The sequence below is a fragment of the Aristolochia californica genome, unplaced genomic scaffold (assembly GCF_029961685.1).
Source record: "Aristolochia californica isolate CCGP_79_NKW_82.1479 unplaced genomic scaffold, dmAriCali1.0.hap1 SCAF_7, whole genome shotgun sequence".
NCBI classification, from domain to species: domain Eukaryota; kingdom Viridiplantae; phylum Streptophyta; class Magnoliopsida; order Piperales; family Aristolochiaceae; genus Aristolochia; species Aristolochia californica.
Genome location: NW_027182268.1, coordinates 4,317,976 through 4,334,887, shown reverse-complemented (window position 1 = coordinate 4,334,887; position 16,912 = coordinate 4,317,976). Strand labels below are relative to the sequence as shown.

At 35.2% G+C, this 16,912-nt stretch overlaps 2 protein-coding genes across 2 annotated transcripts in view; one reads left to right on the top strand and one right to left on the bottom strand.

Moving 5' to 3' along the window:
- The window catches only part of LOC137936071 (uncharacterized), a 37,805-nt gene extending 28,468 nt beyond the window's left edge, over nt 1-9,337 (bottom strand). Inside the window, exons 1-6 of the mRNA XM_068780601.1 lie at nt 8,891-9,337; nt 4,375-4,484; nt 3,401-3,566; nt 3,211-3,311; nt 2,993-3,065; nt 2,440-2,575 (exon numbers count right to left, since the gene is read on the bottom strand). Of these exons, the coding sequence (XP_068636702.1) occupies nt 2,440-2,575; nt 2,993-3,065; nt 3,211-3,311; nt 3,401-3,566; nt 4,375-4,484; nt 8,891-9,023 (719 nt within the window). The 5' untranslated portion in view covers nt 9,024-9,337. The remainder of the gene's footprint in view (nt 1-2,439; nt 2,576-2,992; nt 3,066-3,210; nt 3,312-3,400; nt 3,567-4,374; nt 4,485-8,890) is intronic.
- A 5,740-nt stretch (nt 9,338-15,077) lies between these two features.
- On the top strand, nt 15,078-16,451 carry LOC137937626 (uncharacterized). The gene has a single exon (XM_068782729.1). It carries the CDS (start codon nt 15,278-15,280, stop codon nt 16,304-16,306), a length of 1,029 nt encoding a protein of 342 aa, XP_068638830.1. The 5' UTR covers nt 15,078-15,277; the 3' UTR covers nt 16,307-16,451.
- Nucleotides 16,452-16,912: the final 461 nt, after the last annotated feature.

Sequence of the window (16,912 nt, the reverse complement as noted above, 5' to 3'; positions counted from 1 at the left end):
GGGGTTGCCCTATATTAACTAGACATTAAAAAGGCATTCTTGTTTTTAAATAAGGTGTGAATATATATTGCAAGATGAAGAAAGTATACATACCTAGCTAAATAAGGCCTTCTTCCACGACAAGCTGTTGGAGGGAAACGCCTTGTTTAGCCTGATTATCTGCTAAATGATAAGCAAATCTAGGAATATAATTCCATTTACAATGCATTTGGGTAACTAAAGTACAGATATCCTCAAATAATTCCCAATGCCGCCAAGGAGGTTTTGAAGAATTCATACACCAATTGATAACAACTTTTGAATCGCCTTCAACACAGAGAGGGCCCTCCATCTTTTGCTTGAAGAGTTTTAACCTATTATACAGCCCGTGTAGCTCAGCACAGGTTGAATCAGATATACCAATCCGTCCAGCATATGATAAAAGAAGATTTCCTTTCTCGTCATGAATAATTTCACCAAATCCAGCCGGCCCAGGGCAACCAAACGCACTTCCGTCAAAGTTTAATTTAAAGTTTCCCAATGGGGGTGGAGACCAAATTGTCATAGGAGGAGGGCACGATGGGAAAGACATTTCCGCAATGAGATGCCAATTTCCACACAAATTTGATCCTTTTAAGTTCCGAAATTCCTTCCGCATGAGTACCTAAGAGGATACTTGCCCAATGATTCTATTGCACAAAATTTTCCAGGGAAGAGATTTTCGATTAAATTTTTTGTTGTCTCTCTTTCCATAGACTCCAAACAATGTAACTCACACAGCAAGAGATTAATATTTTCCCAAGTTTGGGAAGATGAGCGCTTGTACCAGTGAGTATTGTAGAAAAAAGGCATTCTTATACCCCTATCTTTAATAGGAAGGATATCTGAAGCAACCTCCTGGGTATGTTACTCAGGAGAGACTAATAAGATATTTAGTTGCATAAGGCAATCTAATGGTTTTAAGGCAAAGCCAAGAGCATGGTTCGACAAATTTAGTGAAGTTATCACTATGTTTGGCTTCTCTCAGTCACTATGGTCACTCTTTATTTGTTTGAAACATTCATCTGAAGTAACAATTTTGATTATTTATGTGGATGATAAGGTGATTTCTAGAAGCGACAAGGTTGGAATTGAGGAAGTGAAAATCATTTCCAAACTAAGGATCTTGGATAGCCAAGATATTTTCTAGGAGTAGAAGTTGCTTGGGAAAAGATGGAGTTGTCTTATCTTAGCAAGAACATGCCACAAATTTGCTATTGGAGTATTGTTTACTTAGGGCAAAACCAGTTGACAACCCAATGGAGGTTAATTCTAACTTTCATGATGAACAAAGTCCACACATGAGGGATAAGATAGAGTACAGGAGGTTAGTTGGATATGTACAATGACCAAACTATACATATATTTTAATGTAGGAGTGGTAAGCCAATTATGGAAAACCCAAGAATATTTCATTTCCAGGCAACAAAGTTTGAGGTACTTGATAGGGGTAAAGGACTTCTCTGTAGGTCGCATGGACACATTGACGTCAAGGGTTATTCAAATGCTGACTACATTGCGTCCTACTCGGATAGAAAATCTATTGAAGGATAATTTACATTTGTTGGTGGTAATATAATTAGTTAGAAGAGAAAAAAATAGATAGTTGTGGCTCACCCAAGTGCAGAGTATAGTATAGGGCAATAGATCATACAACCAGTGAGCTCATAAAGGTCAAATCTGTCTTACTGAAGTTTGGTATTTTGTTGTTAAAGGTCATATGATAATGGGATGTGACAACCAAGCTGCTATTTTTATTGCAAGCAATATTATATTTCATGATTGAATAAAATACATAAAGATGGATTCTCATTTTATTACAAATGCAATAATGAGTGGTGATATTGTCACATTTTATGTGCATTTGGTGGATCAGCTTAGTAATTTCTTCAATAAACCTCTTGGGAAGCGAAATTTGTGATACTTTATAACAAGTTGGGCCTCATGATGTTCATACTCCAACTTGAAGGGAATGTTAAAGTTAACGGTATTTCAGTCATTTTGCACGTGCAATTTTCTTAAAAAAAAAAAAAAAAAAAAGTGTCATGGCATAGTATGGTGTAAATGTCCTTTATTATTTCTTTATTTTCTTTTTGTTATTAGTGTATATATGTATGTTAGTGTGGAGGGGGAATTTGGTCCTCTTATGTAAGGTTTTACTTGAGAGACTAATATAGGGTTAGAAGTCAACTTTTGACTTCTAACAAAGTGGCTGCATTTAACACAGCTTTCTCTCTATTTCTCTCAACTCCTCCTAAATCTCTTTTCTCCAGAATTCCACAAAGTTCACTTGAAAACTACTACTTATTTGTGGGTGCAAAATTTTGATTATTTTTGGTAGGGCATCATCCTTCAACAGAGCTGTTAGATATGATTAGCAGAACAAGTACCTAGAAACATAAAAACAAATGATAAACTTACATTCCAATCATATTTGGCCTCTCAGTTGATACATCCCATGCTATTAATGCACCCCGTCTATCACCAATAAAGATCCACTCTAATGTTGGATGAAAGCAAAAAGCCCCCACACCAATGAGTTTAATTGTAGGATCAACTGCATCAAAGGAAATTTAGAACATGGATAATTAAAAACACCACAATAAAACAATTCTTTATACTACTCTTCCAAAAAGAGAGAAATGCAACAATACAAACAATTAATTGTGTGGCAAACAACACAAAATATGAAAGTTTTCTGCTTGTATATACAAACATGAATGTAACTGAACTACAAACTCAGTTTAACTAACAAAATAATGGTTCAGACAAGCATGCATGCACATGGACTCAGCAGATAAACATGAACACATTTTTATCAAAGAAATCAATATAGCGATAATATAAAGCAAAAAGCTAATGATTATCCTGTACTTTGAGCAAATGTTACAGCACACAATAGACTGTAAAACAATGGCCACTCACACACAAATAGAGCACTAGCAAAAAACAGAAAAACTATTGGTTGCCTTACGTTGTAGTGTATAAAGTACAGCATATGTCTGAATGTTGTATGCACGGACTAAACCATCTGCATAAGCAACATACTGAAAAATGCAAAAACAGTTACACAATTACAACCTCTGACAAGAAATGAACTATCAACGTCAATATTGAACTTGGCTAGTCCCAAGAACGGAAATTTTTTGTGTTAAAAAAATAAAAGAAGGTATATAAGCATTTCGAGGTTACCAGGACAGGAAGACGGGGATGGCATGCAAGATTAACAACTGGCTTTTTGAGATCCGTTTTTATTTTTGTTGGTGCTCTTCCACCTTCAATAGTTCCAACAACTTCACGAAGTCCAAACAGTTAATTAGCTTAGATAAGATGAAGACAGAGAAGAAGGAAGCATCAATACAAAAGTAGAGAGAATGAAAACCTGTCACACTCATTCGCCGGTGAAAGCCAAAAAAGACAACAGGCTGCAGAGGAGTTAAAGCAAGATGAACTTCTGTTTCAGAAGAAATTTGATCCGTTCTCTTTTCGGGTGAATGTAAGACAGAAGTCTGCTCAGTTTCAAAGTCACAGGATCGAATTGTGCAATCCTGAACAATAAAGAGGGAAAAGACCACGTAACCAATCCGGAATCATCAAGGAATAACATGTTTTTACTGTTTCAAGGATTTAGGCTCATACAGATGTGGGGGAAGACCAAATAAACTTAAGAAGAAAGACAAACAGAACAAAAGACAAAAACTAGTACAACCAGAATTTTGGCCAAAATAAAAGTAAAAGGAGATGAAATCCACACAAAATGTGAACAAGTGCAACCGGAAACTATCCTATGTGCAAAATGATAATGAAGCAAAGAATGCTATAAAAAACAAGTGAACAAAACAGGAAGAATATGTTCCTAATTCCTTTTTCTCCATGTTTTTGTTTTTCAAAAGAAGAAAAACAACCTCCCAATTGGTGCCTGCAGCAATACTTTAAGGAGGTTCATAAAATTTTCAGTTTCAATGAGTTTGATGTGCATTCCATGTTCAGAAAATTATATCTGGAATCTTCAATTGCAATAGTCTATTCAACAACTTCCAACATGATTAAAATAACTTGGAGAAGTTAACTCCCCCCCCCCCCCCCCCCCCCAAAAAAAAAAAAAAAAAAACTAAACCCTAAACACATACAAAAAAATAATAATAATAATAATAATAAATAAAAAATAAATAAAAACCGTAAACAGATAGCCACATAAATAGAATAAGAAAAATGAGCAAAGAAAATTTTCATTTATACCATACAGAAAGAAGAAGACAGAAAACAAAAAGGAATACTAGAATACACTCATCACGATGGACAACAAGAATGTGAAGATTATCCAAACTTGAGAAAGCTGAAATAAGATGAACGAACTTCAAGAACCGCAATCACCGCATGCCCACTGGTAGGGCTGTATGCCATACGAACAACAGGTGCACCAATATTTATTGAGGCAATCTTGCATCCAGTAAGTGCATCAAATTCTGTTGCGAAAGAACCTAGACCGTATTAGATTGCAGTTACTGAAAACAATAATCAAGGAAAAGTACATGACTATAATGACCAATTTAAATAATAATAATGATCGCTTTATCTGTTCAATGACATTGTGCAAGAGAACAAAGCAAGATTTAGAAGAATAAGCTGCACAGATATATCAGGTACATCACTCAGATAACACTGACAGAAAATATAGAACCTACAAAATTTCCGCAAAAGTGCCAACGAGACATCTTTTTTCAAAGACAAGGAGAACAAAGATTTCATAGAGTCATATACAGTTTCACAGGATTATATGAATACTATGAATAAGTTGTCAGGGATCTACTCCCTCCTCTTTTGTAATTCTCTTGTTAATATAAATACATCTTTATCAAAAAAAACAATATGAATACTATGAATAATAGGCATGTGATGAAGCACCAATGTTGCTCTAACAAGGGTTATCTCTTGGGTGAGCACACTCGAACATTTCGAGTTGAGAGGAGGTGCTGTCCGGGAAAACTGGAAGATGCTCCTTTCTAGGCTGGATAAGTGCAGAAGTCAGGAATGGGTTGCCCCAGATTGTGGTAAGATCAGATAAAACTTCAATGGCTGCTCCATGGCCAACCTGGGGCCTGCTGGGTTTAGAGATGTTTTTAGAGGCAGTAGGATGATCTTAGATGTCTCCTAGGGCCCTTTGTGATTTCAGATTCAACCTCGCCTGAGCTCCAAGCTCTTAGACACGGGCATCAGATCTTCGCCAGCAGATTCAACAGGCTTCTTATTGTTGAAGGTGAATCACAAGTGGTGATTAAGTGGTGATTAAGTGGTGACCGAAGAAGAAGGACCCTCCTTGGATGTACAGGTCCACTATCTATGAAGTCCTTGACCCAGCTTCTAGTTGCTTTTGTGATTGGAGTCATGTATTGAGGTCAGTTAATGGCGTTGGGGACTCTCTTGCTAAAGAGGGGTCTCCCTCCAATCCATCCTTGTAAGGGCCCTCATTAGCTTTTAATCATTGTTTCTGCCTTTAGACTTTTATAAAATTGTGCCCTTTCTTTAAAAAAAGGCATTTGATGAATGTCATTGACCAACCACAAACTGATATTACTGCTATGAAACTGGAATAATTTTTCTATTTTTTTTTAAATGATGCTGATTTTTATTAAGACAAAAGCTCAAAAGAGCAAATTACAAAATAGGTATGCCCACACTGTTTGGACCAAACTAATTAACAAAATTGGTCTGCAATATTACCCTTCTCAAAATCTCTCAACCACAATCCTCACTGTTTATTTTTTTTTAAATGATGCTGATTTTTATTAAGACAAAAGCTCAAAAGGGCAATTTGCAAAGGAGGGTAGTCTTCCGAAACAATGAGAGATTGCTGGGAAGTTCCAAATTTTGCCAATTTATCAACCAAAGAGCTAATTGATCTAGGAATGAGATTCCAATTACAATAAGTAAAAGAGACAGCAATACTATTAGTGATGGGCAGTGGCGCCAAGGGGGGGAACTGTCTTTGGAACACCAACTAATAACAGTCTTCAAACCGCCTTCAATGATTAACTTGCCATGGAGACGATCCCTGAAGATTTGGAGGCCGAATAACAGAGCACTAACTTTAGCAGTATTAGAATCGGCAATGCCCACCAGACCAGCATAAGAAAGAATGGGGTCTCCATTGTGACCTTTGAACACACCGCCTGCTCCAGCCGGCCCAAGACATCCAATAGCACTACCATCAAAATTTAGCTTAATGCAGTCGCAAGGGGGAGGATCCCAAATAGCCATACTCGGAGTTCTGTAAGGGTCAAACATATGGGCGATCAAATTCCAATTTTCCCGAAGGGAACCCTCGATAGAGTGGCAAAATCTTTCCTTGTATGAAGCCAGCTCGAGATGAGGCCAAAGGCATGAGAAGCCGTATTGTCCAGAGTTCTACCTTAGGAGTTGAATCTCCAGTTGTTCCGCTCAAGCCAAATGCACCATAGAACATGCGCAAGACAGGCCGAAAGTATTAACTTGCCCAGCCGAGGAAAGTGAATCCCTCGAACCATCTCGAAGGTGCCAAAGAGGTCCTGATGTAGCCCCACTTGGAGCCCAATTTTCTGAAAAATCTTCACTGTTACTAGCGCATATCTTCCTAAGCTTGAAAAATTACTTATCTCATGCTGCGTTGGTCATATCATCTGGGCCTTATGGAAAGAAAGAAATAACAGAAAATTTAACAAAAAATCTCTTCCAAGAAACGTTCTGATTAACAGAATTGTGGGACAAGTTTCTTCGTGGATACTCATGCGAAAATAATTTCAACCCCCCCCCCCCCCCCCCAACCAGTTATGGAAACTTGGTCCCCACCTCCGATGGGACATTTCAAATTAAATTATGACGGAAGAGCTTTTGGCTGCCCTGGACATGCTGGATTTGGAAGGGTCATCCATGACAAAAATAGATATCTTCTTTTTTCCTATGTTGGGCCGATTGGAGTATATGACTCAACTACTGCTGAGCTTTCTGGGTTGTATAATGGTTTAAAACTTTTCAAGCAACGGCTAGTGTAAGAAGTCGTTATCAACTGGTGTAAGAAGTCCTTCCTTCAAAAAACTGGTGTGAGAAGTCCTCTAAACCTCCTTGGCGGCACTGGGATCTGTTTGATGATATCAGTAATTTGTTTTTTCAATTGCAATGTAATTGGAAATACATTCCTAGATCCGCTAATCATCTAGCAAATAGTCAGGCTAAATTAGGCGTTTCCCTCCAACATCTTGTTGTGGAGGAAGGTCTTTTTTAGCCAGGTATTGTACTCTTTCCCTTCCCTTTATTGAAATATACACTTTTTTACTCAAAAAAAAAAAAAAAACAAAGGAGAGAAGTTTTCCCAAACAATGAGAGATTGCTGGGAAGTTCCGAATTTTGTCAATTTATCAGCCAAAGAGTTGCTGGGAATAATTTTTCTATTACCATCTTGAAATTGCTGAACATGCAGTAATGTAAACAGGAACCAAGAGCCCCAGGGTTTTCATTAAAAAAAAAAAAAAAAAAGCTTTATCACCAACTCAACATGTAGCTTTCTTAATTGATAAGAGTATAGCATTTGACGTTATTGATCTTAAGTGTTTGACGTTCATGGTAGAGGATTTGACCAACATCTGCCATTCCTCAGAACTTGAGTAACAAAGCAACTGTATCTTCCGTTACGTAAAACTGTTGAGGATTGCTTTGTCAATGTGGTCTCATAATACTATAGCTAGTTTCATTTCTAAGTGCAGTTGAACAAAATTAAGAAGTTGAAGGACTAGAATATTGCATTACTAGTTGTGCAATTGGTGGCTCGATAAGTCCATATGAACAAAATCGAAAAGTCATAGAGCAGGGATGTGGTGTTACAAGTCACACATATAGCTGGTAGCTTGACAAAATAAATCATGCATAACTCAAAATTGGAAATGACTACAATAAGTTTCATCGCATAAACCTATTAAGACTTGTGTCCAAACTCCAAAGTCCACAATAAGCACGGAGATTCAGAAATGAGTTGTTCTGAACCATGGGATCAATTAGTCGTCTCTATCACAGCTACTTTAAACTGCTGTGCAACCTTTACCTAAGATATCTAACAATTAGAGACCCTGAGAATTGGAATGATTGATATGCATCCTAGCAAGAATCATTACTAAGCAACCCCTATAGTTTATAAATGTGACAAATTTCACATCACCTTTTCATAATGCAAAACAAATTGTACACAGGTAAGTTGTTCCTAGGTGAACGTTGCCTTTGGATATTAGTCTAACACCACATTAGATCAGACATTTTATAGTTCCATGTCAAAATCATTAAAATATTTTGAAGAGCTCAAGAATATAAGCCGACCACAAAAAATTTCTGTTTGCAGAGCAGAGGGTAGTTGACAAATGGCCCCTGTATTTTCTGGAGCATTTCTGGTCTCTGACTTTGTTTAAGTACCATAAGGTATATCTCTCGACAACGGAAATCTTTTTCTGTTTCCATTTGCGGAATTTTTTAGTGATTATATTTCAGTAATTAAAATTAGTTTCCGTCCGTCGCAAGGACGATTCGTGTCTTTAAAAAAAAATAAAAAAAAAAGATAATGAACATATGGAGTCAGTAGGAGCCTCAAAAATTAAGTGACACAAATTTTATTCTATTTATCATAGCACGGACACAAGTTGAATTTGAAAGCTTTCCTAGCATTTTCTGGAACTAGTCCAAATTTTCCATCAGTTCTAAGTTCAAGTAATATCAGTTCTCATAACGTTTGTCCTAAACAGCCCCCTGCCGCCTAAATAGAAAACAAAAAAAAGTTTAAAATGCAACTTTCAGACCATAGAAAAGGAAAACTACAGACAACCATTCAAAAAGCATTAAACGTAAAAAACTTTACCAATCAAGTAGCTTCCAATGGCTGTAGCCATAAGCGCCTGATTAGGATGAAATGCAGCGGCATGAGGTTGTAATGCTTTAAGGCCACGATCCACGTGCCGAAGGTCCAAATGCTGGACGGTGACCCACTCCATCGCTTCCTGGCTGAAAAATCCGCGCGATCTTCACGAAATTCAGTAAACGAAAAAGCACAAAACCCTAATTCATTTCAGATCTCCATAAAAGGAGAGATCGTGGGAAGACGATCTGTTCCTTTTAGTTCATCCGAATGATATAGTCCAGAATGAATGTAGGAAAATAAGTAAGGAATCTTGAATCGTATCATAGAGAAGAACAGAGATCTACAGCAAGGATTTGCACAAAGAAGAAGAGAAGCGATAACGGAGCAGTACAGCACAGAAAGGTTAAGACTTGAAGCTTCGATGGGCCGGGTAGTGTTGAGCGCAAGAGCTAGTGATATGGACCAAAAAGAGAAAATCCTGAGCCGTGGGACATATAGACTGGAGGTGTGTGTAATATATGTTGGCTCATCTAGTTTATGTCGTCGTGGTTTGGATTTTGTGTCTATAGATCCCATCCTTGCCATAAACATCTTCGGTTATGCTATAATAATAATCTCATTTCCACCTGAATAATTTTTTTATTAATTTTCTTTTAACTTACAAATATTTGAATCTAATCTTCATATAGCATCTTCTAATTTGTCATTATGTCATATAGTCTACTAACTTTCACGTTGGCGAAATTACGCAAAATTCAAAACTATCTAGCTCGATAAATTAATAAATATAATCAACCATATGTGCCTACACTATCTAGCTCGATTAGTCCTTAGTGACTTGATTTCAAAATTACTAATTTTTTTAATAGAGAGACACATAAAGCAACTCAATGTAAAAATTGATTTTAAAATGCAAGCCTACAAGTAGTATTTTGAACTAAATAGAAGATCTCAAAATGAAATTGAATTAGTTCGGTTACACTTAACCAAGATCGATAAAAAAAATTAAAAGAAAATGCTCGTTGATATTCGAATTTTAAAATTTAGCCCTCGTAAATGATTATCTAAATAAGGTAATTTAGTTTCAAAGTAAAAAAAATCTAGATCAATTATAATTGACCAAGTATATCCAATTGACTTCAAAATATGTGCATGTAAATATTTAAATTTATAAATTCCATCCCCAAATCTTTAAAACAATGAAAATCTCACTTTGAATTAACTTGTCATAATGAATACTATGAGTTTAGAGTAAAATAATGACTATTCAAGCAACAAAGATGATAAATAAATATATTTTTTTTAAGTAATAGCTTAGAATTACTTTAACTCTTTGGGAGATCGTTTCTCAAAACTTCAAATTTAAACTCCAAAATCGATTTCAAAGTATGAATGTGCTTAGGAGTGATACTAAAAACCTTAGAAATTGAGAGTACAACATTTTGGGGCGAAATCAATTGAAATAAATAAATTGTTAATGTTCAAAAATTAAAGTAATGACCTTGGAATGAACTTTTGCATCCTTTTGCTTAAAGTCGATGAAATTTTAACTAAAATTTGTAAAAGATATTTAAATTTTTATTTGTGAGATAATAATCACATAGACAGGCCACTTACAAATTTTAAAGACCTACCTTATCTGAATTGAAACTCTTAACCTCTTCCCCTCTTCCTGCAACTCTTCTAGGTCACATTGTTCAAACACACCAGTCTTCTTCGATGGATCTTTTATGTTTCTATTATTGTTCAACCATGTTAAACCAGTTATTTGAATGCTTGTGGTTCGATGAAATGGTTTTCATAAGATGCTTCTTATTTCCTTTAATCCATCGGAACATATGGTTGGATGGTTCCTAATATAGTTGTTTTTCTCTTTTGTCCATTTGGATGTCTAGGTGAACGAGATTTGAACAAATAGAGAGGATCGAATAAAACCAAAATCCCATGGCTTCGTATCAAGTATTTATTATCATCAAAATTAACTTTATAGGGATTTTGAGACAAACAGATCCTCAAAACCATATTTTATTTAGAAAATATGTGCAAATCAGATTCAGATATATTGCTTACATGATTTAGATGAAAAAATATATATATTGTGCAAAGTTTTTGTTTGAATTCTGACATGATATGAAAGATTGAAAACACTATGTGAGTACCAACACAAGTTGCTAGATCATTTTTATGAAAAATCAAGTTGATCCACAATGACAACAATGAAATAATTCATTTATCATGACATATTACTTCATACCATGAAACGATATCTCACCAACGTCTTTTATGTAAATGGTACGATATTTGTTTTTTATGTATTATTTGATTAGACAATTTGTTTCCATCATCCTACCAAAACTTATGGTCTAGTTAACACAGAGTATTCGTATCACTTAGATTACATTTTCTAGAACAAATATTTTCAGACAAAAAATTGATGTCAATAAGACTATTTTCATTTCCAACCAATCTAATTTTACTATCAGTATGATTTACTGATGTTGCTGAAAATTTGGTTATGATACAAAAAAATAAATTAAAATTAGTTAATATAAGTATAAATATAAGAAAATACCTTTTTCAAAAAATATAAAAAGTGTTTCACAAATTATTCAAATAAAGAAACAGATCAAAAGATTTTTGTTGTCATTTCACAAAATATATATTAAAAACTAAAAGCTAAAAATAATGGTTTTACCACTTTGGATGATTCGTATGAAATATTATATTAAAAGGGTATTCCAATTATTTTATATCGATAATATAGAAAAGTGAAGATATTTCTTGGTTTAATATCCTATTGTATTAAAAAGTCAAGAATAGGAAAAATTGATATTTGACCATTTTATGTGAAAAAATTTAAATGAAATATGTTAATGAATTTTTTCATCATTCTTATAAAAAAATGTAAAAAATAGTTATATGTTTTATATGATAAAAGGTTATTGTACGGGGAAAATGCAAAAAAAAAAAAAAAAGGTTAGATGGCATTTTTCATTATTTTATATGAAAATTGCCAAAAAATAAGTCACAAGAATATTAAAAAATTATAAAAGATCTGTCTCATCTTTAATGCAATTTTATAAAAGGTCACAAGTATATTTTTTTTAAATAGATATTTTGTGTAAGAGAGATTGGGAATTATAAGATTTCTCTTTTCTTCATAGTTATTATATTTGGCCTTTCTTCGTAGTTCTATTCATGTATTTAAAGTTCAAAATAAAATTGCAAAAGGACAAAAGGACTTTAATCCATATAATTGAGGGACAGCCATCTTCTGATTTAACAATCAAAATTGAATTGAATAGCTCAAGACTTGACTAATTCTCATTCTATATTTTATATATTATTCTATGAATTCATGATGTTAATATGATTTTTTATTATTTTTATCAAACTTTAACGATAAAATGGAGATAAAAGAATTATCATAAATATAATAAAATATTAATATTATTTTAAATAATAACAATATAAATTTTACAAATAAAAAGTTGGGTATAGTCATTATTCTGGACACAGTCCTTCCCTTTTTCGTTCAATTTTAAAACAACTAGAATAAAAGTGTTATGTTCATTCTAAACGACCAATTCTCAATTGCATTACATATAGTACAAAGGTTACACAAGAGTTAAAAGACACTCACCAAATTCATTTCCCATTAAAAAATAATTAATTAAATTTAAAATAAACTCTTCTTTTTAATTTTAATTTTTCACTATTTTCCTCTCACCCAATATGAAATTATATGAAAAAATTACAAATAGAAATTTCTTCTCCTTTGTATTGGTTATAAGGGATGGAAAATTTTCTACCCGATTCCCCAGTCTATATGAAAATGAGTTCCCTATTGCAGATATAGTAAATGATAAAAAAAATAATTTTAAGTTGATCCTGATTAATTACTTACCTTCTTACCTTCACCCTTTTTTTGTTTCTAGTATAGGCATAAACTTTACGATTCCCATTATTCAAAATGCCGACAAAAAAAAAAAAACCGGTCAAAGTAATTTTTTTTCAATAGATATTTAAGTCAAAGAAAGAAGATTTTCATTTTGTTTTCTATGGCGGCAAAGAAAGTCCTTAAGAGTGAACACATTAGTTATGACTTTCCTTCTCAAAAACTGATCGGTGAAGAGAGCACATAAAATTTTAGCATTCACACCCAAAACCCCTATCCCAAGATTTGAAGATTTAAAACTGTGATACAAAAGCTTTACCAAACCAGGGTTTGGTAGTGACCCTACTTTGTAATTGTATCAGGTTGTTGACAACCCTTGTTGCAATTAGTATGCTGTTTATGAATTGGAAAAATTTATAGGAAAAAAAAAATATTTTCTTATATCTTAATCAACTTTTATTATTTTTTAAGGAATAAAACTGAAAATAAAATAGACCAAAATAATGCAAAGAAAAATGACAATTGGCTACCCCTTTTGAGTATAATTATTTATTATGCTAACTATATATTAAAAAATAGTATGGACCTAAATCCATATAAACTTAAATGCATCATTTTTATTGTTACCATTAAAATAAAATAAAATAATTTATAAATTAAATTATCTTATTTTAAACATTTATTGTTCAATGCATTGATATTATTTTGAGAATTTTTTCTTACTTTAATCAAATTCTAATGATGAAATCGAGATAATAACATTTTTTGTGAATATAATAAAATGAATAGAATTCTTATGAAAATTTCTACCCCGATTTCCCCAGTCTAATAAGAAATTAAAGTGGATACGGAAATGAGTTCCCTAATGCACCAATAGTAAATGATAAAAAAAATATAAATTGAGTTGATCACGATTAATTAATTACCCTGTTACCTTCACCTTTTTTTGTCTCTAATGTAGACAAACTTTACGATTCCCATTATTCAAAATGGCGACAAAAAAAAGTCCTTAAGAGTGAACACATTAATTATGACTTCCCTTCTAAAAAATGATAGGTGAAGAGAGAACCCATAAATTTTTAGCATTCACACCCAAGCCCCCTATCCCAAGATTTGAAGATTTAAACCACTGATACAAAAGCTTTACTAAACCATGGTTCAGTAATGTATGATTTTTTTTTAACCGAAAAAATTTCAAGGAAAAAAAGCATTTTCTTATATCTTAATCCACTTTTAGTCTTTTTAAGGAATAAAACTGAAAATAAAATAGACCAAAATAATGCCTAACAAAATAATAATCGGCTACCCTTTTTAACTATAATTATTTATAATGCTAAATATATATTAAAAAAAATATGAACCTAAATCCACATAAGCTTGAAATGTATCCTTTTTATTTTTACCATTTAAATTAAATTAAATAATTTATTTTAAACTTATTTATTGTTCAATGCGTTCATGTTCATATTATTTTGAGATTTTTTTCTTACTTTAATCAACTTCTAATGATGAAATTGAGATAATAGCATTTTTTTAATATAATAAAATAAATAAAATTCTTATAAATATTTTAATTAAAAAAATTAGGTTTATCCAATTAGACTTCATAATAATATTAATCGTGTGGGAATTAAAAAATAAATAAAAATTGATATAAGAGGGAAAAGGTCGTGGGATCTAGAAGTTGACATGGGGATGGGGGGGAGGGGGTGTCCTAGTATTGTTATTTAAAGTGGCATGAAATACACGAGCGCCTACATCTACTCCTTCCTAGTATTCAAATCATATCTAATTATTTAAGACTTAAATTGATAAAGAAATAACGACTTGACAAAAGCGACCGACGGCTGACTCGTTGTAGGGCTGCGGCTTCGTCCTTTTGTGCAATAAATTTTCTACGTGGCTGATTTGGTTCGCCCCGATTTGTGATCCCGCCGTCCGGCCACGAAGTGCGGGGAGAACAACGAGAGAGACTTATGATGAGAACTCCTTGAGACGCTAATGCTTAATCTCACCCTGCATACAAAAGTAGTTTAGATTATTTTAAGCTTCGGTTAATTATAAAGTTGAGGTCTTATGGGCGTCTCACGGTAGAACTTTCCGCAATGGGTTGACGATTTATTTACACGCATTCCCCGGAATTCGTTTCCGGGTTTCTTCCTCTCACTAATCTCATCGAACAACTTTCCCTTAAAGAATCGGTAGAAGACAGAAATGCTTGAAAGCCGTTTTTATTTTTCTCCGGAAAGAAAATCATTGCGAACAGGTGATTTGAAGGCGGCTCTGCCCTTGATTCCCTCTCTTCGTAGTCAAATCTCTGCTCCTCCTTCTCGCCTGTTTCCTTCTTCTCCCGCTATAAAGTCCAAAGCGCCTTTTTTCCTGCTCACGCTCAGAAAAGCCAACAAAAGGATCGTAAAAAGGGAGGGGAAGAGAAAAGAAAGCAAATCAAAAGGAACGGAGAAGAAAGAAGAAGAGTTGGAGTAAGGAGGATGCGCACGTCCGGAATGGAAGTGATCGTTCCGATGGCCGCCGCGGATTTCAATTTCGATAGCACATGTTCTTCCCCTTACATGAGCGTCCCTTCGAGTCCAGCGCGTTTCGGGGAGTTTTACTTCAGTGCTCCTACTAGTCCTTCCCGTGCTTCTGCGATTTACAACGAGTACAAAGCTCTATCCAAGGGGCACTCCTCCTCCTCTTCTGCGATTCCATTTGATTGGGAGGAGAAGTCCGGGACTCCGAAGAAGGATGCAGCTCAACGCGACCGGAACGACGAGGAAGGAGAAGATGACTTCGCCTTTGATTTCAGCGGTCAATTGGATCCGTCCTACATAACTGCTGCGGAAGAGCTGTTTGAGCAGGGCAAAATCCGGCCGCTGAAGCCCCCGCCGCGTCTACAGGCGGAGGAACTGCCCTCCCCGAAATCACCCAAGTTGACCAGACGGATGTTCAGAGAGGCCTTCTCGCCGCGTCAGAAGAAAGACTCGGATCCCTTCGCCGCAGCCATGGAGGAAGCCAGGAAAGGCACCGAGACGGAGCGGGGGAGAGAGAGAGCCGGCCCGTCCAGCCAGAACTCGAACCGCCGCGCGGCGAGGTCGCTCTCGCCGTACCGTGTCTCGGATTTCGGATTAGAGGACACCCTTCAATCCGGAAAAACCGCAGCCAAACCGGCTCCGTCGTCTGTCGCCCCGAAGACCGGCAGCAAGAAGTGGAGCATCAAGGACTTTCTGCTTTTCAGAAGCGCGTCGGAAGGAAGGGCTTCGGGAGGAAAAGACCCCCTCAGGAAGTACTCCATCCTAGGCAAGACGAAAGCCGACGACGTCAAGAACTCCGGCTCTGGTTCGATGAGGAGAGGCCGGGTCTCGGCCCACGAGCTCCACTACACAGCGAACCGGGCAGTCTCGGAGGAAATGAGGAGAAAGACGTTCTTGCCTTACAGGCAAGGCTTGCTGGGATGCTTGGGATTCAGCCCAACGGTTCAAGGTCTAGCCAAGGGGTTTCAGTCCATCACCCGGAGGTGACCGGATTCGGCCCCGAGTCTCACCCACTTAGGTCTCACTGTATGAATGTGAATTATAGTTTATTATTTTGTTGGTGGTGTGTTGATGTAGAGATTCTTCCTCTAGTTTAAGGCCATTAGAGAAGAGAGAGTAAGAACAAAATATTCGTTTTAATTTTTAATTTTTATCACTTAATATGATATGAAACTTGAAAGCGAAAATTTTACTTATTATATTTTACTCCCGTTATTGTTGTTGTCGTTGTTGTAAGAGATCGGTCACGATTGTGTACACAAATCTTTTGTTCACATATGAATTGCCCGATAAATTGAATTGGAATTAGAAAAGAAGGGAAAAAAATAATTGAACATGTTTTTCTTTTTCACTTTTCTTTAACAAGGGAATGATTGGGTTTTCACTTTAAGAAGCATAAATCACATTCAAGCAAGTTTGAATTTGAAAAAAGAATTATGACTTTAGAGTAGAGAGCCAAAGAAAAAAACAACACTAGGGATGATTGATCTCCTAAAATAAAGAGAGTGGCCCCTGCGACATTATGTGTCACAAATCATATACTTGTCTTTGCGTGCTTAATACATAATTGATTCATACGAGTAGGGTCGGTTT

Excerpts from the sequence above, each read along its gene's own strand:
- LOC137937626 (XM_068782729.1), top strand. The coding sequence starts at position 15,278 with ATGCGCACGTCCGGAATGGAAGTGATCGTTCCGATGGCCGCCGCGGAT.